The sequence below is a fragment of the Pelophylax lessonae genome (genome assembly GCF_965119305.1).
Source record: "Pelophylax lessonae genome assembly, chromosome: 6".
NCBI lineage: Eukaryota > Metazoa > Chordata > Amphibia > Anura > Ranidae > Pelophylax > Pelophylax lessonae.
The window spans coordinates 267,966,190-267,991,180 of NC_138773.1; the positions used below are offsets into that span (position 1 = coordinate 267,966,190).

At 40.3% G+C, this 24,991-nt stretch overlaps 1 protein-coding gene across 3 annotated transcripts in view; it reads right to left on the minus strand.

The window, feature by feature from the left end:
• Positions 1-3,867: 3,867 nt before the first annotated feature.
• The window catches only part of TANK (TRAF family member associated NFKB activator), a 74,090-nt gene continuing 52,966 nt past the window's right edge, over positions 3,868-24,991 (minus strand). For 2 of the 3 annotated variants that reach the window (XM_082261030.1, XM_082261029.1), the window contains exons 7-8: positions 21,184-21,755; positions 3,868-4,107 (exon numbers count right to left, since the gene is read on the minus strand). In XM_082261030.1, coding sequence (XP_082117156.1) covers positions 3,931-4,107; positions 21,184-21,755 — 749 coding nt within the window. In that variant the 3' untranslated portion in view covers positions 3,868-3,930. The remainder of the gene's footprint in view (positions 4,108-21,183; positions 21,756-24,991) is intronic. The other variant, XM_082261031.1, reaches the window with a different exon arrangement.

Here is a 24,991-nt window from a genome sequence, read left to right on the forward strand (position 1 = left end):
TCTAATACAGGTGGTACGTTACTGGACAGATCACTAGGTAAAAACACAGGGGAAAAAGACTAAAAAAAAAAAAAAATGAATGCAGCCACCACATCTGATTGGAAAGCTGCAATATATGATTTTTTTTTGTTTTGGGTTTAATGCCGCTTTAAGTACTAAAGGCCCATACACACGTACCGATCGTCAGCTGACGATCGTCCGTCTTTTGTCCCCGGGCTGTCGGTGTCTGTTGAAAAGTGCAAAGACTGCACAAGAATTTTGTCCGCCGACTACAGCCGACTGCAGAAGTGATGTCATGTAATGGTTAACTTTCCCTGTGTTTTTTCTTTTCTGAGCATGCCCAGTCTTGCAAATCTGCAGTCTGTCGGCTGATTTCTGTACTGACTGGCGAACAATCGGCCGTTCTGGTGTCGGCATACAAAAATTTCAATGCTTGCAAGACAGATTCTTGTCCGCAGAATGTGCGCTGATGGCTGTCGGAGGCACCATACTAACACGCGTACAATCGGCAGATCTTTCGTCCGCCGACGTTTGTATGCTGACGATCGGTACGTGTGTACGGGCCTTAAGTGTTATAACATGTAGGAGAGTCAGTCTGCTGCTATCATACAAAGCCAGCAGAACTAGCTCTATGATGGTCCAACCCCCCTCCCCCCCCCCAACATTGCCTCAATAAGCAGCACTGTTTGGGAACAAGAGCAATGTAGGGTAACCACTTGCCGACCAGCCGCCTTCGATATACGGCAGCAGGTTCCCGCAAACCGCCGTACCTGTACAGTGGTTCGTGGGATCGACCATGGAGTCGCGCACACATGCCCGCATTCGCCAGCGAGGAAGCTGATTCACGGGGGCTGCAATTGCTGCCAGGCACCCACGATCGCTCCCCGTGGAGAGAAAATGGTGGTCTGCTGTTGTAAACACAGCAGACCGTTGTTCTCTCAGGAATCAGTACAGATTTCCTGTGTTCCTCCTATTTAGGAACACAGGTCCCTGTGTTGATTCCATAAGTCCATCCCCCTCACAGTTAGAAAACACCCCATAGGCTCACATTTAACCCTTTGATCACCCCTGGTTTAACCCCTGCACTGTCAGTGTACCTACAGTAACCGTGCGGTTTTTTTACCACTGATTACTGTAGTAATGTCACTGGCCCCCCCAAAAGTGTCAAAAATGTCAGTTTGGGGCCTGATGTGTCTGCTGCAATGTCGCAGTCCGGCTAAAAATCGCTGATCGCCACCATTACCATTACAAAAAAAAAAAAAAAAAAAAAAAGACATGAATCTTTTCCCTAGTTTGTAGACGCGATAAGTCAAAAATCAAAACTCAAAAGCTGGATAACTCAAAATAAATATACGCTTATTGGGATTTTTTTTTTTTACCAAAATTAGGTAGCAGAATACATATTGGCCTAAAATAATGAAAAAATTGATTTTAAATTTGTATATATATATTATATATAATATATATATATATCTCATCTAAATATTGCAGAAAGTGAAAAATAATGTTTTTTTCTGAATTGTTGCTCTTTTTTTGTTTACAGCACAAAGAAAAAATTGCAGAGGCGATCAAATACCATCAAAAGAAAGCTTCATTTGTAGGAAAAAAATGACAAATTTTATTTGAGTCCAGCGTCGCACGACCGCGCAATTGTCAGTTCAAGTAACGCAGTGCTGAATCGCAAAAATGGCCTAGTCATTAAGGGGGGGGGGGGGGGGTGAAATCTTTCGGTCCAGAAGTGGTTAAAGGATATTTTAACCCTTGCCACAGCAGTTAATTAAAATAGCTGCATATTTATAACTGTGTATACAACCGGACTTCATTACATTACAGTAATAAATAAAGAAGGTTCAGCTGGGCTTTATGTTTTCTGCACATTATACTTTCTGAGGACCATATAATGCAATATATCCACAACCTGAAATACGCTTTTTTGTTAACATATACATGCTGCTGGTAATAACTAATACAAGGTTCAAAATTACAATCTTGCAAATCTACAGTGCAAAAAATGCACTCTTATATTGTACATCTGGTTGGAAATAAAATGGTTGGAAATAAAATTGTCGATTTTTTTTTTTTTTTTTAAGGGAACAAAAATATAAAGAAAACACGTTTAGTAAACTTGGAACAATTGGTAACTGCGAATGCATTGAAAGAATATGCATTTCCTGCAGCAAAACCCGTTTTGTTTACTTGCGATTGCAGAGGGCTCCTTGTTACACATGTGGTATAATTAGTAGTTTTGCTTTTAAGCAGGGGCAGTGAAAGGTGCGCTGGGAAGTATCACAGTTCTCACTAGAATATCTCACAATAAACAAAGTCTCTAGGTATACGGAAGATATACAAGCTGCTGCTCTCTGAGTTATATTGTGGGCTTTGCTGCTCAGGGTTGTTAGGGAGAAGTGTAACATCCCCGGGGAACTGCTACTATAGGGATCTCCACAACAGACCAAGCGCTTCGGCCTTTGCCCACTGAGAGGCAAAGCAGCTTTTTAACTAGAATCTTGATTGTGATAATCTCCGGTGGATCGCTACAGTTTAATCTCAATTACGTCTTTTCTGCAACTCTTCAAAACCTTGTTCTGACAGTCTAAGATTTTCCAAAAATCACATTTTACAAAATAGCCAAAAATAGGTACTGCGACAAATTTATTTTTATCAAAATTTTAAGCAAAGCTTATTTATTAAAAAAAAAAAAAAAAAAGAACACAATTGGGATATTACATAAAAATATATATTTTATTTTGACCTAGTGAACCTTGTGATCACTTGTCCTTAAACTGACTTATGTTTGAAGTTATCAAGTTCCCTAGTTTAGGATATGAACTATAGATTTAGTGAAATAATCCCTTATTCTTTAATAGTTTATTCATTGGATATCTACTGTATAAATTGTAACCTGATACAGATTACATTTCAATAAAACCCTTTATTACGTTGTAAATCTGGAATCTAATAACCAAAAATAAATCAAAACAGGAAAAAATACACATAAAGACTTTGCTATAATAGATGTCCCTTTTTAGAAAAAAAAAAAAATGAAGAAATGACTGAAGGATATATTTGCGTCAAAAATCCCCCTTTAATGCTTTATTTTTTTTGTAAAATAGCTACCAGAAATATAAATATAAAATACTTTTACTTTTGAGGTGTATTGTTAAAAAAAGGTAAACATACAGTTTATACAACATAACTAAAATATAATACAAAGGAATTTAAATATATTTTAAATGTGTGAACAGCGCCCGCCCCCCCCCCCCCCCCCCAAACAAAAAATATACTTTTTTTTTTTAAACACCACATTTCAGTATCTTTTTTCAGTTCATCAGCGCCTAATTAACACATTTTATTCATTTCCTATCACATATCCATAATAAAGAAGTATACCTAGAAGCAGTTCGGCTCAGACCATAGAGTAGGTTATAGTGCTAAAAAGTAGAAATGCTGTTAGCTTGTTGCTTTGGGGGATTGCCACTTATGTGTCTAGATTTTTATTTTTTTTGTTCTTTGTTTTTATAAATAGGGCATTATAAATTTGAAGATAATAAAATGTTTTTTGCTTAAGGGAAAAATAATATAAATTATCACATATACAGTATAGTCTATTAACCAAAAACCACAGATTAAAAAAAAAAAAAAAAAACGAAGAAAAAAGAGAACACAGAACACAGCAATATGCCTTCATAACACTAGATGATTCAATAATGTAAATACAGCTTTGGCTTCTGTATTATAAGAGTGTACATCAACAAAAAAAATTTAGAAAGAAAAGTATAACATATTATGCAGAATTAAAAAAAAAAAAAAAAAAAGAGAAAATATTGAAAATGTACTTTTTAGAGGTTTTTTATATATATATCCATTTACACACAGTTTTTCAATCGGACTTACTACTGGAAATAAAACATTTTGGACAACAAAGGGTCTTTAAGTTAAATTTTTAAAGTGTGAATTTAGATGCCTAAGAAATTCGGCGTCGGCTCTTGTAGATGGAGGGAAAACAGCTTGGCAGAATTCACATACGTCCGAACTATCCTGATTCCACTTCTCACCAACTGCTATGGATGGGTCATCATCTTCATGTGAGGATGGCTTCCAAACAGGCTACAAAAGAAAACAGAATTTATATATGGCCTTGCAATGCTCACTTTATATGTGTTGCTATAGCATTCATTGTTATCTGCTTTTTGCAATGAGATAAAGACTGCTTCATAAAACTTTTAGCAACAACAGTTAGCTCGTGGCTTATGTTTTTCCTCTAGTGGCTCAGATTTCCAAGTTAAGTTATCCTCCTTACCAGGTCTAAAGTTACCCTGAGATATAAGATGGTGGTCAAAAGATCTAACTACTACATCAGTGGTTCTCAAATCCGGTCCTCGGGACCCACCAACAGGCCAGGTTTGCAAGATAACTAAATTACATCACAGGTGATCTCATTTGCTTCTCAGTGATTGCAGTATTCTAGTCTGCATCCCCCAAGGTAATACTTAAAATCTGGCCTGTTAGTGGGTCCCGAGGACCGGAGTTGAGAACCACTGTACTACATGATAGTTCATATGTATATCTACCGGTGATGGTAGGGAGGCACAAAATCAAATATCTGGAAAAATGCACTCTAGAAAAATCAGTTTTTCCCCTAATATCAGAAGGTCCAGGTATGTCTGCATAGGTTGAAGTGGCTCTGCTGTAGAGTGGATTGCAAGAGGTGGACACCATGTCAAATTCAGGTGCTTACACGGCTTGCGTTCAATATATTCGGTTATGCGTTAATAAATACAGAATAGAATTTTTGTAAGAACTCACCGTAAAATTATTTTCTCTGAGTCCTCTGACAGTCGCAGCCCACTCGTGAAGGATTACTGAACGGGCTGCGACTGTCAGAGGACGTAAGAGAAATGTGTCTTTTTTATCCAACTGAATTTCAGCTTTAGGATATGCTCTAGTTTTAGGCAAAGAAACATTTAAGAATTTTTAAAAATGTAGATACAAATAACATATATGGATCAATACAAAATCATCTCTACAGTTGTGTACAATAAACAGACGCTAGTCATAAACTTTCCTTAAGAAACATTAGGTATATTTTAGAAAGAAGCCAGATGATAGAATAATAGCCCATCGTTTTTTATGATTTTTTTTCTGTTCTATTTTTTCTTCTGAAATATTTTTATTCAATTTACTTTTTTTTTTTTTTAATTTTTTTATTTATAAGCAAGTGTTGATCTCTGATGAACATGACCTGAAAACGAGTTGTCCTTTAATTAAGCATTTTTTATTTATTTGTACACAGTTAATCTCTATTATATTGTTACATTTTCAGCTAATTAATTAAATGGCAAAAAGATCACAAAATTAAGTTAGTTATTACAAGACTAAGTATTAGTAGCCTTAGAAGAAAAATTAGCAAAATAATTTACCATTGATTTATCCTTTGTCTAAGTTCACAAATCAAGTTAAAAAAAAGCACTTCAGATATTTGAATTAATTGGTTAATTTATTTTAGTAGATTGGACTAGCTAAAACTTAATTAACAGTTCTGTTTTTGAACATCGGCTTTTAGAAATAGAAGTACTTTATTACATAGCTAATGCACAAAAAAATTAAAGCAGTTCATCATCACAATGGTCTAAAAAAAAAAAAAAAATTCTTTATACCTGAATTTCAGGTAAAATAGTGCATAATGCACCCTGACACAGAGAAAAAGATGGTGGCACTCACACATTAATATCCTCTGCGTTATGACTACACACATCTTCTGCGTTGACAAAATGTCAGCAATAGATACACCACTCATTTTTTTACCTTTTTCCATAGACGTGAGCACCTTATAGGGACGAGTTGTAATCTAAAGTTTTCATCTGACCAACAGAAGGAACAGTTCATAAAAATAACCACAAACCAATATTTATTTGACTGCAACTCATTTCACACTGTTCCTTGCTTGCACCGTGTATTTCTGCATCCATATTTTTACACCCCCCCCCCCAACTGATTGAATTTTGATTGCGAGTAAAGCAAGTAAATGGTGTCCTTCATACTTTCATTATTACTACCACTGCTCCACATCTGGAGTATTCCCTCCGGATCTGGTCACCAGTCCCCAAAAAGGATGTGCTGAAGCTGGAGGCAGTCCAGAGAAGGGCAACAAAATGAATAGGGGGGATTGGAGGACCTCAATTATGAGGAAGGACTGCATGCACTAAATTTATTCTCGCCAGAGAAGAGACGCTTGAGAGGGGACATGATAGCGATTTACAAATACCTCAATGGTGATCCCAGCATAGGAAAACAAAACGATTTAGTCTCAGGGAGTGAAGGAGGACACGGGGGCAACACAATGAGATCAGAGAAGGAGCGGTTTAACCTTAAAGTGATTGTAAAGCCTTGTTTTTTTACATAACAAACATGTTATACTTACCTGTTCTGTGCAGTTGGTTTTTCACAGAGTGGCCCAGATCCTCCTCTTCTTGGATCCCTCTTCTCTGCTCCAAGCCCCTCCCTCCTGTTGAATGCCCCCACAGCAAGCAGCTTGCTATGGGGGCACCTGAACCAAATCACAGCTCTGTGTGTCCATTTAGACATGGAGCCGTGACCTGGCCCCGCCCCCCCTCTTTCCTAATTGGCTGACTGACTGACAGCAGTGGGAGCCAATCGCACCACGCTGCTGTATCAGCCATTAAGGGGGGTCCTAGGTAGCTGAGAAGCTCCTGCAACATCGTTGGATAAAGATGGCCTCAGGTAAGTATTAGGGGGGCTGCTGCACACAAAAGGCTTTTTAATCTTAATGCATAGAATGCATTCAGATAAAAAGAAAAAAATAACCTTCTGGCTTTACAATCCCTATAGTCCTCAATGTCAGTTGATCATGCAAGCCCCCAGCACTATTGCCAAGTGCAGGCACCCTCTGAGGGATTTCTTCTTACTCCTGTTCTGGATATGGGACGAGAAGTGATGGGTAATCTCCCCTGTGGGACACAGATGACCAAAGAAAACTGATGGGGTATTACCCTCTCATACTGTATCCAAAATTAAAGAAAAAAAGTTTTCTGTGTAGTTCTACTTTAATTTAGCATAACAGCAGCCAGAACTTGGTTGCAGGTTGGGTAGTTAACCTGTGAGGCAATTTGATGAACAGCAGATGGGTGCATGTGTTCAGAATACCAACCAAAACAAATCTTGAACTGAAATCCAAAGGAAAAAATACACATTATTGGTTATAAATAAAAGGCAATGCCTTTCAGGGGTCACAGACACCATGAATGTTACACTTGATCCAAGTGTAACATTCGTAAGCTGGATACACACTATCCAACTTTTGTGGTTAGATTTCCTTCAGATTTACCTTTTCTATGTAGTGCAAGGGCCTGCCAGGTTGCATACAAATTGAAAGTGTTTAGGTTTGACCTCATATTATATGGTTTTGGTAAGTCTAAATGAAAAAGTCTTCAGAAAATCTTATAGTGTGTATGGTCCATTAGACTAAAGTCTATAGTGAAGGATAGGAGACGCTTGCAGAATATAGCTGGGCCAAGTATTATACAGGCATGAGCAGTTTGAGAAATCCTAGTGACTTCCATTAGCACTCCCTTGAGTATATATTAACCAAATAAAGTGGCTCTAAAGTCAGAAAGTTTTTTTTATCTTAATGCATTCTTAACAGAAGGATAAAAAAACCTTCTGTGTGCAGCAAGCCCCCCTAAGCACCCTAATACCCACCTGAGCCCCATCTTGAATCTTGATCCAGCGATGTTGAACAAGAGACTCGGCTGTCCGGGACTCTCCCTCCTAATTGGCTGAGATACACAGCAGGCGCCATTGGCTCCCGCTGCTGTCAATCAAAGTCAATGAGCCAATATGGAGAGAGAGAGGGGGGCGGGGCCGAGTCCCAGCTCCGAGTCTGAATGGATACACAGAGCAGGGGCTCTGCCTAGGTGCCCCAAGCTCCTTTTTTGGGGGGTCATTCAGCAGGAGGAAGGGTCAGGAGCGTTGGTGAGGGACCCCAGAAGAGGAGGATCTGCACTACTCTTTGCAAAACCATTACACAGAGCATATAAATATAACATGTTTGTTATTTTTAAACAAAATAAAAATAAAAAAACAAGCCCTTAGTATCACTTTTAATACAATAGCACAGTAGCTAGCACATTACTGGTCTTTGCATTTGCCACTCATCGAAGTAATCAGAAATAAACATTTGCAATGGCTGTTTCTTTATACCTTCCTGCAGTTGAGTTTAAAAAAAAAAAAAATTCAGATTTAAGGAAAAATAAAAAAATCTGCTGGTGGTTTTGGGTACCAACATCGGCCATTACTGCCCCCTTTACATGCAGTGTTGGGGCTGTTCTGAGCAGGCAAAGCTCTGACCCATCCTTCCCCAATGGATAATCTCTATGACTGACTGGCTCAATGGCCAGTAGGACGGTGTGGGAGGTGGAAGGCAAAAGGCTATGTCATTACCACATCTTTGCCCTTTCAGAATGGACTGGAATTTGGGCATAAAGGGGACAATGAATAGACTGGCATTTGGGCATACAGGGGACAATAAAAGCTGCTTGCAGGTATGTAGAGGCACCCCTAAGTGCTTGCATTTTATACCTACCCGATCTTTTTTTTTTCTTTCCAAAAGGACCCAATCACTTTAAGAACTGATGCCTGTGTGTACCAGACACTCTTTCTTTGATGACAGTTCTTTAAACCTATTTAAGTTATGATTAAATAAAAAAACTCTGTGATATTAAAAGTAATTAGAAGCTTTTTCCCAAAAGGTACCTTTAATCATGTAACAGTTGATGATCATTTCCACCACCGCTAAACTAAGTATCACAGCTCACCAGAGTTGCAATCTATCCCAGCAATCGCTTACAACCACATAAGCTGCTGCCTACGTCTATAAACAACTGTGTTTGGTAACAGCCCTCGCTTCTTAGATGAGTAGGGGCCAGCCATATGGACCATATGGGATCTCTAGAGCATACTTGAGATGTCCATGTTAGTATGTCAACCTCCAGAGTAGATGAAAGTTGCGTAGAGCCGTCTGCATTGGATGTTAGTACAGAAGGATTAAAGCATATTGAGATTGGAGAAGGGAATTACTTGGCAGTACGTGAATGTGATGACTTATGCGTCGAAACATTCCATAGACCTCAATTATTTGCCTGAAGGACGACAATGTGTGTCGCTCCCAATTGTGTTTTCAGTTGTCAACAAACTTCTATGTTTTAGCTGACCTTCTGTCTCCACCAAAAAGTGTTCCTTTCTCATCACGCCTGCTGCTCTGCCGCTGTAGAGTTCAGGAACACGGCTCGGATTTAAAGGGCAAAAGTTGAAAGTAAAAATACAACATATACTTCAGGATGAAGTGCTACACAATCACCTAAAAAAGTTTATTGGTACTGTTGACTAATATAAAGAGAAGTAGAAGGTCCCGTTCACACTATGTGCCGTGATTGGGGTTATTCTGCACCTGATCAACATCAGTCACCGCAAGGGCACATAGAAGATAATTGAATTCTATGTGCCTCATTAACACTACACACTCCACAGGTTAACTAGGATGGACCAGTGTCTTTATTCAACTTTACTAACGATATAACTATGTAACCATAGCACTGGTGTGATTGTGCAGTGCAGAAAAAATAGAAACCTATTGCATTTTGTTACAGCTGCATAGAATGGAAATTTGGGTGCCGAAACTGAAAATTCAGGATGCACTTGGCCAGAATCGAAAATTAGTTTTTTTTTTTAAATATATATTTTTATATATAATTGTGTTATATTCAACAATTTTTTTAATAATATACATTTGAATGAATATGAATTTATTGTCAGCCATTATTGGCACCTTCAGGGCTAGAAAAACTCAAAATGCACCCCTTTAATTCCATGTAGGTCTTCACACCGGTCCGTTGCTCTACTGTTGTGGTGTTAAAAATCTTGCTAGCTGCATTTTGGGTCAGTTAAAAAAAAAATGCACCAAAAACACACCTCCCCATTGAAAACGTAGCAAGAACTTAATAACACACCTGTGTTACGTTTTTGATGCAGTTTTTGGGGGTCACATGACCTATGAAAAACACACAATATGCGTAAAAATACATCAAAATCGCAAGCATTTTCGGCACAATTTTCTCTATCAGCAAAATGCCAAAAACACAATTTTTGGGCGATATGTTTTGGTCGCCAAGTTTTTGGTGCATGTCTACATTTTGCCAAAGCGGATCAGGTGCAATAAAAGGTTGCTGCACTGCAGTGTTGAGACCTGAAGAGCGTAACTTTGTACAACCTCAAAGTTATATATATATATATATATATATATATATATATATATATATATTTTTTTTTTTTTTTTTATTTTTTTTTTAAAGTAAAAACAGTGAAACAGCTCACTCATTGCACCACCTCCTCGCCTCCTGGCAAAATGGAAAAGAGAGCACTTTACTGTATAGCAGAGATTTACACAGCTCTGACACACAGCACAACCCCCTGTCTGGCAGGGAAGGAGACCTGAGTTTTCACTGCTGCAGTTTTCAGGTAATGTGTGTTAAAAAAAAAGCCACTTGCAGTCTCCATCAGAAGCCAGTGTGAAAGAATGGCAGCAACTGGGAGACAGGGACAGATCATTGTCACTCTAACAGGAAGTGCTTGAACATGGCCTTTCATGGCAGGATCGTCGAGTATTGCTTTACCAGAAGCTGCAGATGTAAAAAATCTAAAAAGGTATTTTTGAAGTTATATTATTATAGGCTGAAGCTTATATAATCTTTTAGTGACATCTACTATAATCTTCAAAATATTAATGTAATTACATAAGTCATGTTTAAAACCCAACTACAAAGTTATCTCTTGCAGTGGGGCTGTGCCTGCACTGCAAGGCAAGAATTAATAATTGCTCCTTCTGGTCTAAGGGAACAAAAAAGATACCTATTACTTCGTTTTTCTTGATGCAAAATGTTAATAAAAAAAATAAGACTGAACCAAAAAAAAAAAAAAAAAAAGAGACTTACTTGCTTCTACCCGCAGCTTTTTCTCCCCCAAGTTTCAGCGGTCAAGGGACCTAACATCATCAAGACCAAAGCAGGGTCTATAGCTGCTGTGATGATGCCGAGCGACAGTCCATTTCCAGAGTCCTGGGAAGCACTGGTTGCCCGGGGAGCAGAGGATCAGGTAAATAAAATCTTTTTTTTCTCTGCGTTACACAAAATGAGCTATTAAAGTGGTTGTAAAGGCAGAAGGTTTTTTAACATACTGCATTGTATGCGGTAAGGTAAAAAACCTTCTGCATGCAGCTCCCCCCGCAGCCCCCCGATCACATACCTGAGCCTGATCTCAATTCAGAGATGTGCATGAGAGCCAAGGCTCTCTTCCTCCTCATTGGCTCAGATACAGCAGCGGGAGCCACTGGCTCCTGGTGCTGTCAATTACAGCCAGTGATGAGGGAGTGGGGACAGGGCCGGGCTCCACTCTGTATGTCATATGTACACACAGTGTCGGCTCAAGAACTAATATGTTTAAGTGCCCCAATAGCAACCCACTTGCTATGGGGGAAGTCAGCGGGGGGCATGAGTGCCAGTGGGGGGACCCGAGAAGAGGAGGATCGGGGGGTTGCTCTGGGCAAAAGCATTGTACACAGCAGGTAAGTAAAAAGGTTTGTTCATTTTAAAAAATATCCATCAGTCACTTTAACCCTTGCAGTGTGGGCGCAAAGGACATGGGCTTTACAAGTCAGTAGCTGTAGCTGCTGACTTTTAATGTTGAGACACTTACTTGTATAGGGATCCTGCGGTATCTTCACCCCAGCCGATCTTTCAATCAGCTCTCGGGTGCTGCCGCCGTCATTTTTTGTAAGGGAAACCGGCAGTGAAGCATTGCGGCTTCACAGCCGGCTCTCTACTGCGTATGCGCGAAGTGTGCACTTTGTGAATGGCCTGGCAGCGGGGGCTGAACTTCCAGGTGACTTCACTGCGGCACAGTCACCAGGAAGTGGGAGCGCATGCCTGTCAAAACCAGGTACCCACTCCCCCTTGAAAAGTGCCAAATCTGGCAGCGGAGGGGGGGGGGGGGGGGCAATTAAGTAGAGCTTCCTCTTTTGGGTGGAGCTCTGCTTTAAGGTTTTGAAAGCTACATTTTCATTAGAATAATATATTGTAATTCTGCCATGAAATCTCCTGCTCAGCCACTCCCTATTATGGGGTGACAATGCTCTTTCCTTGCCTCCTAACTGCTCTAACGGGTTGTCACCCTTTCAAATGTCCCTTAAATGGATTTCTTAAGTCATTGCACTGGTATGTTCTGCTTTGTTCATCAGAAAGCCAGGCCAGAACTATGACATGCAGCCACCGTTGGACAGCAAATGGCCACAAAAAGGCTGGATGAGAACAGCGGCACTGAGATGGATAAAAAGGAAAACATCACGTTCTATTTGTGAGCCACAGTGTGTTAAACTAAAGGTCACTAAACACAATGCAAATCTGCAGTGTATGATAAAGATCATGCAAATACAACACAACAACCACATAAATACGTATAAAGCTACATTACAAAGTATTCATTAGAAAGTACTTGTTGAAAAATATAATTTTTTGCGTGAATTTATTAGGCTCCACTAAAGTGCTCCTTAAGAGCATATTTTAATTTAAACAAAAAAAAAAAAAAAAGTTTAATTTTTACAAAAGAAATTTTTTTTATAAAATTTATTTTACAACACTGATGCTGTGATGTTTTTTTTTTTTGAAAATGTCATTACACAAAAAACAAAAGTTCAAGAAAATAAAATATATCATTAAAAAAATTGATTGCTGAACTCACAAAGCAAAGTCATCTCAAGGCTCCTTCCCCCACTTTACCCTGGTGAGAAAGCCAATTATCTAACCTTCTGCCCTTTGCCTTTTGACAGCTCAGCACCAATTCACTTGCATTTTTTATTTTTTCTCTAGCTGCCTACTTTTCTATCAACTTGCAATCACATACCAGCTGTTTCTTGTGTTCTGGTATGGAAAGAAAATACACAATGCAGCCTGACACCTAATGGATAAACAATATACAACAGGCACAGGGATAAAGCAGGGCTCTAGGCTAAATATTATAAAATCAAAAGTTATTATAGTCAACTAATTAAAAAAAAAAATCATGTGATTTAATTTTACGCAGGAACACTCGTATCTGTCTTGATATCAGCACCCTTTTAACCTGTTTGTACAATGCTTTCACTAATTTGCCTACTTAAAGTGGTTGTAAACCCTCACATAAACCCAGTGAAGTGACTGGCCTTAGGTGATAGAGATTAAAAAAATCTCCCTACATAAGTTAAATCTGTCAATCTTCAGTCTTTTCTTCTCTACATCCATGCAAAGTGCAGAATTTCTAAAGATTGTCTGAGAGCTCAGAAAAAAAGGGGCGGAGAGATGAAGTTACACTCTGCAGAGCTCAGTGAGGATAGCTCTAAGACATGATTGGAGGGAAGGTAAAGGACACACCCCCCCTTCACACAGCACACAGGAATAGAGCTGACGCTGTCTTTCAGCTGGAGGTCCCTCCCCTGTCCCCCATTTGTTTCTTGGTGTCAGGAAAACTTGTCAGAAGTAACTAATGCCATAGCATAGGAATAAAGCAGCAGACAGAAATTACACTTAGTGCTCTGGATTGAGACAAGCACACACATGTCTGAGATTTACAACCACTTTAAATATTTTTTTTTTTTTTAAGAGTATTTAAAGCTGAACACAAGGCACATTTTTTATTATTTTTATCATGCTGTGGGGCTGTGGGTAACTGCTTGCCTTGGTCTAGGGGTTCCAAGAGCCGAGATATACTCACCTAACCCACGATCCTCCCAGCGTTAGACCGGTCCCCTTCGGCACCAGCTCTACACCCCCCTCGCTCCAGCAGTCTTGTATGGTGGACTGCTCCTGACGTCATCACGCTCATAGACCGACTCCGTACGTGAGACGTCAGGAACAGTCCACCACTGGACGTAGGGGAGTGCTGTTTTCTGAAGGAATGAAGGATTGGATGAGTATAGGCTCTGCGTTCACCCCTAGACAAAACGAGCAATTAACCCATGTAGTACAGGCACAGCCCCACTGCGTGGGGGAAAGAAGGTTTGCCTAGAGTTCGACTTTAGGTTTATTTTGGTACACTGGTTTTAAATTAACCCTGCTCAGTTTATAGATTAGGCCAGGGGTCAGAAAAATAAACTAAATTTTATTTGGGTTGTAGCTTGGGTCAGTGGCTTATCTTGAGACTTAAGCCCCGTACACACGTACCGATCGTCGGCCGAACGATCGGCCGTCTTTTGTCCAGGGATGTCGTGTTTGTTGAAAACTGCAAAAGACTGCACACGAATTTTGTCGGCCAACAACAGCTGACTGCAGAAGTGATGTCATGTGATGGTTAACTTTCCTTGTCTTTTTTCTTTTCTGAGCATGCCCAGTCTTGCTAATCTGCTGTCTGTCGGCCGAAATCTGTACTGACTGGCGAACAATCGGCCGTTCTGGTGTTGGCCAACAAAAATTTTAATGCCTGCACGACAGATTCTGTTCGGCCGAAAATGCGCTGTCGGAAGCATCATACTAACAAGCCTACAATCGGCCGATCCGTCGTTGGCCGAATATTTACGGCCGAAAATCGGTACGTGTGTACGGGGCTTTAGAGCGCACAGAGTGAAGATTCAGATCATTTGGTCTTGCTTCTGATGGGGACCCCTGACGCATGTGTGAAGGATGGCGGCTAATGATGTGAAAGGGAAACTATGATGTGGATGAGGGGGGGGGGGGGGGGACTTCAAATTTAAAAAGGGGGACTCTGATGTAAAGGGCTTCAGAAGTGAAGTTATCTCTTGGAGTGTTGTTTATTTAAATTTTATTACATTTAATTATTTATAAATCTGATTTTATTTTATAGACAAATATTTGTCAGATTTACAATGTGTCCCCCATACTGAAAAGTTTGGAGACCCCAGTATAAGGCTAACAAAGGAAAGTGATTAAAGTATTAACCCTTTCGCTGTCAGAGCCTTTTTGCATTTTTTTGTACACGTTTAAAAAATCATTTTAGGCCTGCAGATTATACAAAACCTCCAAACATTATATATTTTCTGAAAGCAGACACCCTACAGAATAAAATAGTGGTAGTTTCAATTTTTTATGTCACATCTATATTACTGCAAAATATTTGTAAAAATCACAAATTTTAGGGCAAACAAACGGAATAAACTACCAAAATTGCTGGTAAAATATAAAAGACGAGGTTGCACCGAGTAAATAAGATACCCAACATGTCAAACCTTAAATTTGTGTGCACCTATGAAATGGCGACAAACTTAAGTACCCTATAATTTCTATAGCCAACACTTCAAAAGCCCCCTATAGGTATCAGTATAGTGTTGTGCTAGAATTATTGCTTTCCAGTGTCTGTGGCAATATGTAACATGTGTATTGCATCGCAATCTAAGTTTTTACGCGTAGGTGCCCCCGACGCGTGCGTTTACGTTCGTATATGCGTATCTGTGGGGCCGGGGGCCTCACAAAATTTTTTTTTGGGGGTGATGTTATGTGCTTGGGTGTAACTTTATTAAAAAAAAAAAAAAAGAAAAAACTCAAACTTTTTTTGTGCTTAAAGGAATTGTAAGGTCTCAACGTTTTTCACCTTAAAGCAATCTATGCATTAAGGTGAAAAACCTTCTTTGTTGCAGCAACCCCCCCCCCCCCCCCCTTTTCTTACTGGAGCCCATTCCTTCCAGTGCCCAGCGGCTCCAGCTGCTGGCTCTCATCTCATTGGATAGATTAATAGCAGCAGGAGCCATTAGCCCCAGTACCAGGGGTTTGTGTAAGCAATTGGGTGGCCCGAATGCTTTCACCTGACAGGCAGGAGTCTGCCGGTCAATGTTGCACACAATCCCAGGGGCTGCAGCCGGATTGTGTGTGATCCCCCCCCGCTGTCAGATCCTTACGACGTATGGACCCGGCAGCGAAAGGGTTAAAGAGAGGCAGACGGCCATCCAAAAGCTGCAGTATATGTATATGAATCCCCAGCCCGCATGTGATCACCGTCATGCCACTCCGATTGATTTCGGATCATGCTTATTAGCGGGTACCAGAGCTGTCAGTGACAGCCAATTCTGCCACGCAGCAAGGGGAATCAGTCATTATTCTACAGATTATAGGTGGTAAGCGGTTAATCAAACTCTCAGACTGGGAGAGGGAGGGGCAGGGTTCCACTGCATTGCACAGTGCTGGTTTAGAATGTATGATGTTGCAGCAGAAAAGCTTGAGTTGATCTCATCAACCTACTGCTGCTTCTTCATCATCCAACCACAGCCTACAGAAAGGCAGATGACAAAAAAAAAAGGAAATCATCAGCAACCACTTCCTGCTGTAGTCACCCATGAGATAGGCGAGTATCATTACCACGATTTCAGGAAGGGGAAGGTGATAACGATGAGCTGTGTACACAAGGGATGCTGACAGCTAAAAGAATAAGGTAGGATATATATGTAGCCGCGGGAGGGGACATCCCACCCCCCTCCCGCTGCCTTCGGCGGCTCGCCTGGGTCTCCCCTCCCACCGGGAGACCCGGGCATCCTACCTGGACCGCCGCCATCTGCCCGGGTCTCCATTTTTTAATCCGGCGCCGAGTACATGGAAGTGATGACATGACACGACATCAATTTCGGGAACTGGCGGCGCCGAATTAAAAAAAAAATTAAAGCATTGAAAACGCCAAGTTTGGCTGTTTTGAATGCTGTAAGTGCAGAGGAGGGGTTTAGGATCGTTTAGACCCCCAGATCCCTCCACCACAGTACCTGTAGACATTAAAAATAAATTTTTAATGTCTGAAAATATCGGCCGATACCCGATAACCAAAATATCGGTATCAGAGTTAAAAAAATGATATCGGGCGATCACTAGTATATAGTAGCCAGGCCCTTCTGTTGGATTGAAAGCAGAGGTTCATCTGATTAACCCCTTATTATCATTAGCTACCTTTGCAACACAAGCACTAAAAAAAAAAAAAAAAAAAAAAAAACCTTACATTTGTAAATAAAAATTCTTCGTACCAGAAACCCCTTTGCTCTCTCTCTCTCTTTATCCGCTTGCCAACTGCCTCACGTAGGAGTATGGCGCCAGAGCGGCTTTCCTGTCCTGGATCACATGCGGCACTTTCAGGTAGGAGGCATGCGCGTGCTTATACGCAGGGCAAGCCGATCAGCGGGTGCCGGCCAATGAGTGTACGCCGACACCTGCTGATCAGCAAGGAGACACATCTGCATAAGTAAACAAGGCAGAATTCTATTCTGTCAGTAGGGATGTGGCAGATTTGGTTTCCCTGCAAAGCAAGAAAAAAAAAAATCTACCACATCCCTTCGTAAAAACAGCGCATAGTTCACACAATAACACTGGTAAGGCACACATTTAACACTTTGATTGCCCTAGATGTTTAACCCCTTCCCAGTCAGTGTCATTACCACAGTGACAGTGGATATTTTTAGCACTGATCAATGTATTAGTGTCACCAATGCCCACTAGGTGTAAAAAATGTCAGTTCGTGCCAGATTGTGCACCACAATATCGCAGTCCAGCTATAAGTTGCTGATTCCCAGCATTAATAGTATTTTTAAAAAAAAAAAGGTATTATGTAATAATATTTATTGTATAATATTATAAATATATATAGTAGTTTGTAGACGCTATAACTTTTTGCACAAATCAATATACTCTTTTTGAGATTTTTTTTTAATAAAAACATGTAGCAGAATACATATTGGTCTACATTTATGAAGAAACTTGATTTTTTTAAATTTTTTTATTGAATAGGTTTTATTTGTATTATTGTTTTTCTTTTCAAAATTGTTTTTTTTTTTAATTTATAGCACAAAAATAAAAATCCCAATGGTGATCGAATACTACCAAAGAAAGCTCTATTTGTGGAGGAAAAAAGAATATAAATTTAATTTATGTACAGAGTTGTATGACTGTGCAATTGTCAGTTAAATTAATGCAGTGCTAAAAAGCAAAAAATGGCCTGGTCAAGAAGGGGGGGTAAAGGCAAGTGGTTATATATAGTGAATTCATAAAGTATTCAAACCTTCAATTCTTTTCAATTTTGGTATGTTGCAGCCTAATACTACGGTTGCTTAAATTAATTTTTTTTTCTTTATTCTACACTCAGTACCCAATAATGACAAATAATAAACATAATTTTTTTAATCTCTGTGCATTTATTAAAAAGAAAAAACTGTAATATAACATGTACTTGTATTCAGATGATCCTTTACTCAATACTTTTGAAGCACCTTTGGCAGCAATTACAGCCGCAAATCTATTTGGGTATGACGTGATGAGTTTTGTACACCTGGATTGGGGGATTTTCTGCCCATTCTGCAAATCCTCTCAAGCTCATTTAGGTTGGATAGGGACTGCCTTGGCTGTGTGCTTAGGATCCTTGTCATTTTGGAAGTAGCACCTTTGGCCAAGTCTAAGGACCCGAGTCCCGTGGAACAGGTTTTGGTTAAGCATATCTTTGTACTTTGCTCCAATCAGCTTTCCAACAACCCTGCCATTTTCCCAGTCCCTGCTGCTGAAAAACACCCCCACAGCATTATGCTACCACCATCATTCCTCACTGTTGGTAGGTTATTGGGCAGGTGATGAGTGGTGCCTGGTTCCCTCCAGACATAACATTTAGAATTAAAGCCAAACAATTCAATCTTGGTTTCATCAGACCAGACAATCTTGTTCCTCACAGTCAGGGTACCTCAGGTGCTTTTTTGCAAACTCCAAATGGGCTTTCATATGTTTTGCACTGAGGAGAGGCTTCCGTGTAGCCACTCGTCTAACCGGGCGACCAGCTCTTGGAAGAGTCCTGGTTGTGCCAAACCTCTTCCATTTGAGAACTATGAAGGCCACGGTGCTCTTGAGAACCTTCAGTATACTACCAACTGTAGTATCAGGCTACAAAACGAAATTTTAAAAAGTAAGGGGGCCTGAATAGTTTATGAATGCATTGTATACACATTATCTATATATATGTATATATATATATATATATATATATATATATATATATATATATATAGACACATACACTGAACAAAATTATAAAATCGCAACACATTTTTGTTTTTGCCCCCATTTTTCACGAGCTGAACTCAAAAATCTAAGACTTTTTCTATGTACACCAAAGGCCAATTTCTCTCAAATATTGTTCACAAATCTGTCTAAATCTGTGTTAGTGAGCACTTCTCCTTTGCCGAGACAATCCATCCACCTCATGGGTGTAGCATATCAAGATGCCGATTAGACAGCATGATTATTGCACAGGTGTGACTTAAGCTGGCCACAATAAAAGGCCACTCTAAAATGTGCAGTTTTATCACACAGCACAATGCAACAGATGTCACAAGTTTTGAGGGAGTGTGCAATTGGCATGCTGACTGCAGGAATGTCCACCAGAGCTGTTGCTCATTCATTTCTCTACCATAAGCCGTCTCTAAAGGCGTTTCAGAGAAATTGGCAGTACATCCAACTGGCCTCACAAACCGCGGATCACGTGTAAGCACACCAGCCCAGGACCTCCACATCCAGCCTCTTCACCTCAAAGATTGTCTGACCAGCCAGGACAGCTGCTGCAACAATCCATTTGCATAACCAAACAATTTCAGCACAAACTGTCCGAAACCGTCTCAGGGAAGCTCATCTGCATGCTCGTCGTCCTCATCGGGGTCTCGACCTGACTGCAGTTTGTCATCGTAACCGACTTGAATGGGCAAATGTTCACATTCGATGGCATCTGGCACTTTGCAGAGTTGTTCTCTTCAGGGATGAATCCATGTTTCCACTGTTCAGGGCAGATGGCAGACAGCATGTATGGCGTCATGTGGGTGAGCGGTTTGCTGATGTCAACGTTGTGGATTGAGTGGCCCATGGTGGCGGTGGGGTTATGGTATGGGCAGGCGTATGTTATGGACAACGAACACCGGTGCATTTTATTGATGGCATTTTGAATGCACAGAGATCCCGTGATGAGATCCTGAGGCCCATTTTTGTGCCATTCATCCACGACCATCACCTCATGTTGCAGCATGATAATGCATGGCTCCAAGTTGCAAGGATCTGTACACAATTCCTGGAAGCTGAAAACATTCCAGTTCATGCATGGCCAGCATACTCACCGGACAGGTCACCCATTGAGCATGTTTGGGATGCTCTGGATCGGCATATATGACAGTGTGTTCCAGGTCCTGCCAATATCCAGCAACTTCATACAGCCATTGAAGAGGAGTGGACCAACATTCCACAGGCCACAACAGCCTGATAAACTCTATGCGAAGGAGATGTGCTGCACTGCGTGAGGCAAACCGTGGTCGCACCAGATACGGACTGGTTTCCGGACCCCCTCCCCCCAATACAGTACAACTGCACATTTTAGAGTGGCCTTTTATTGTGGCCAGCCTAAGGCACACCCATGCAATAACCATGCTGTCTAATCAGCATCTTGATTTGCCACACCTGTGAGGTGGATGGATTATCTCGGCAAAGCAGAAGTGCTCACTAACACAGATTTAGACAGATTTGTGAATATTTGAGAGAAATAGGCCTTTTGTGTACATAGAAAAAGTCTTAGATCTTTGAGTTCAGCTCATGAAAAAATGGGGGCAAAAACAAAAGTGTTGCATTTATAAATTTTGTTCAGTGTATATATATATATATATATATATATATATATATATATATATATATATATCTCTCTATATCTATACACACACACACCTTATATATAGTAACAATTACACACCATCAGTCAGTGGTGCGCCCTTTAATAAAAAACTGTTGGTATCAAAATATTTTTCTATTTTCAAACAGCCTGTAAGCGACTGCATACTTACCTCTCCAGAGGATGGCGAGTCAAACCATAGACTTAAAGAATAAACAGTACCCCTGCTATCTGACACTCCTCCCTGCATGCTGTGGTTCCTCCTGCTATATCACTACTACAAAAATATAGAAGTGCTGTAAAGGTTGGCAAAGGAGTCAAAGTGCCAACTAAGGCACACACTTTCAATGTAGATTTGAAAAACAACAATTTCTAAATAAACAGCAAGAAAGATAAAATACAATTACGCCAAACCATAGGTGTTCACCCAAAACTGGATAAATTGACCTTGGGTGACAAATGACTAATTACCTGCTGAGGTCCTCGGATTGTTCTCTCTGCGATGTCTATGGATTCATCCATATTTGTAATATCTGGCATACGGAAGGTATTTGTACATTTCCCAGATGGACTGTGGGCTTCAAGGAATAGACTGCTATTGGGAGCTCCTGCATCAAAAGTGTCCTTGTAGTTAGGTCCTAGTTCATCAACCTTGACATTGTCCATGTGGCATACAGTTTTCGGTGAACGTGGTGAATATGGTGGGCTGCTCACTGCTGTGCTGAACTTCCTAAGATTGAGGGGAGCTTCCGCCTGGGTTTTGCCAGAATTTGTGTTTTGTTCCAATACAAGAGGGAGAAGTGGCAGCTTTTCCACAGAACTCTGTAAAAATTCCGAATTGTCACTGTTTGGTGGGAACTTTACACTCAAGTTTGAGAGGGACTCTACAGAGACCGTTAGGTCTTCATCTGTAGACAACCCTCGTGGTGTGATGGGAGTAAAGTGTGATGGGCCCATTCCCATAATTGGCTTCTGTGTTATCTGGGCTTCCTGGCAGTCTTCATCTGTGCATTGGATGGGCATGGAAAACTGCAGCTGGGGATCTGCATATAATCAAAGTATGGAATATAATTATTTAATATTACTGCATAAATGCCATTTTCCTAAATCCAAGATGAACGGCTCTACCTCTCAAACTAAGAAGGAAGAAGTTAACAAGTGGGTATAGAGTCTCCTAAATGTGGGGTTAGAGTGTCGAACAGTTAGGTGTCCACAATGAACTATGAGGAATCCATGGTGCAAACCAGAGCTTCCATTTTTGGCTCCTCTCTTTAGGAATTAAAGCCTATTAATCAAATGCCAACACTTTTTTTAGACTTGAATAGTGGGGAAGGGTTAGAACCCCTGCCAGGTTTATATAGCTAAATGTGAAAATATTTTCCGTGCTATCCCTGTGTATAAACCACCTATTACTCAACTCTATATACTACAGGAAGCAGCTAACGCCACTATGCATCCAACCACCTGAAGAAAATGCAATAACTATATATAGAGTCAAAAAAGTGCAGCACACTCCTTTAATAAAGTGCAATAATAAATATCTGAAAACAGTGTAAAAATCATCTAAATATTATAAATTTAATTTGGAAAAAATTATTTATTTCCTTATAAAAATCCACTCACATTTCAGAAGTAAAAAACAATGTCACAATACTAGCCTCGTTATACACAGCTCCACCTAGTCCCAGGGTAATTACGTCACTGCCCACCTCAGGCGTAGGTGATACACGTGAGGAGGGCGGTGACGTAATCACTCTGGAACTAGGTGTAGCGGTGTATGCCGAGGACTGTATTGTGAAATGTTTGTTTTTACTTCTGAAATGTGTTTCTTTTTTAATGGAAATAAATACTTTTTATTAGCGATTTGCACTATGGTTCTTTCCTCTCGCCTCCTATATGATTGGCACCATGCAGAGAGCGGCTGGGCCACGGATTTGGAGTGTACAGCCAGTGGGAGTGGTGTCACTTATAACACTGCAAAGCGCATTTGGACCTTCTTTATTAGTGAGGTCCATTTAAGCAGATGAGAAGACACCAATAGGTGGGGTGAAGAGCACTGTGGTGATCAGAGGCAATTACTGAAGAGTTTCTGGTGTATGGCACTGCACTTTTTTTCAGAGACATTGAATTATGTATTGATGGACTGTATATATATTTAAGAAAAGATGGACTCACGTAAATTTATTATACATAGATGATTTTTTCACTGTTTTCAGATATTTATTTATGCCCTATAATTATTATGCACTTTAATGAAGGAATGTGCTGCACTTTTTTGTGACTATATGGGTTTATAAAGCGGTCTCCCTACAGGGAGATTCACTCCCTCTACTTGTTTAGAGTTACAATTCTAACTGTTACCTGAACAGAGGAAAAAGATCTCTCAAAAGGATATCGTTCCAGTGACATCTGTCTAATGGTGGCTGATTATATTTTCATTTTATTATCCAATTATTGCGAGATTCGACCAAAAAGTTCTAATTTGCGAACAATCGAACAGACATAAGTTCCCTTCTGATCCATTTGGATCAGATTAGAGCAAACAGAGTACATCGGTCAAGGCAGAAAATTGTTGATCGTTCTGTATCAATCAGCAGCACTTAGATACTTTATTCATAAATGCAATCGTATTTTAAGTAATGAGATTATGGGACTGTATGGTGGAAACAAAGATGCAATTGTTAATTTAGGATCATATCTTAGAAGAGAAGTAGGGCCAAAGCTCTTTTGGCCATATTTCTCCTGTGACCCATATTCAGTTGACAGCGAGCTAAAGTCTGCTGTCGGCGGATGTCACTCAGCTGGCCCAGGCTCTGGAGAGATACTAGCTCGATCCACCTAGATGCCTGGACCAGCAGCTGGCTTAGCCTCTCAGCATGCTGCTGACAGGCTGAGCAAACCACTTCAACCCCTCCAGTGAGCGCTGGAGGGACAGAGCAGAGAGCAGGTAACAGAGTCACTGGCTCTCTGATCACTGAAGACTGAGAACCGAGTGATTAGCGATCTTTGATCGCTTGGTTCTTGCTGTAGAGAGAGTGGGGAAAGAGGACAGATCCGGCATCGGAGAGATACTGCATCCACCTAGGTGAGTATGTTTTTTTTTTTTTTTTTAAGTCACGCACTTCCCTTTTAACCATCCACTGAAAACCTCTTCCCAGTGTGTGGAACATCAATGGAATAGGCTGTCAGCTATAGGTTGATTATTCCTATCACAAGAGATCGTTTGGAAAAGAAAAGAAATTAATCATTTACCAAAGCATGTGTATAGCCAACATTAGAGAATATATCCTCTCACTTTTCAGAGATCTACTCTCACTTCTTGTTGTGTCTCCTAGACAGGACATAAAAGGTTTTCTCCAACTAGGCATAGACCGCAAAAAAAAAAACTGACAGAGGTCTGAATTATTCCCTACTCTAGTGGGGTGACTAGATGGTAAAAACAGGAGTTTTATCTGCATTTTTGCTGCTCTATCCCCTACCAACTGCCAACCAGCAAGTGAATATTGCTAGCAGACAGGTTTGTATACTATGCTTTGGTCACTTCTTAGTGTAGCAAATATTATACAGCATTTCGCGATATTCAAGTCAAAAGGGACTACAACGCAAATCAGATCTAAAACAATCCAAACAGATTCTCCCCTCAACACAATCGAGGTGGATGGAGAAGTCTTCAGCTCTGAGACATTGTATTCTAATGATGGGGTCCCTCCGCTGTCCAGATACTCTTTATCAGTGGCTGCAGCCCATTGGCTAAAACTGCGGATTTAGATACATTTTCCAACAAGCCCGTTAAACAGAAGTCGATTGCTAGATCGACTTCTGTTGAATAGAAACAGTCACAGAAGGATTGAAATTCGGCTGTTCCCTGCTAAAATGGCCAAATTTCGATCAATCTATGGCCCATTTTAGGCAAAAGGTTGCAGTGCAGTCTGGTGGGATTTCATTTAAATTGTATTGAGGTATCAAAAAAAACAGATAGTAAGAAATCGGCACATCCACTTATGAACATCCTCACTACCAGCTCTAAGCCACCTCTGAAAATTGATGTGTTTTCAAACCAGACCTGCGTATAAACGAGGCCTAAGACAAAAAACGACTGACCTGAGATATACTTTCGGTAACTTCATATCATTTTTAAGTTTGTGCAGTTTACTTAAATCTGCTGTATAATAAAAACCTGCTAAAACCTTGCATAAAGCAGAAATGCTGGTGTGCGCAGCCATTAGTGGATTGTTAAGATTGTTATAATGTTTCGGGATGTAAGATGCATTTGCATTTG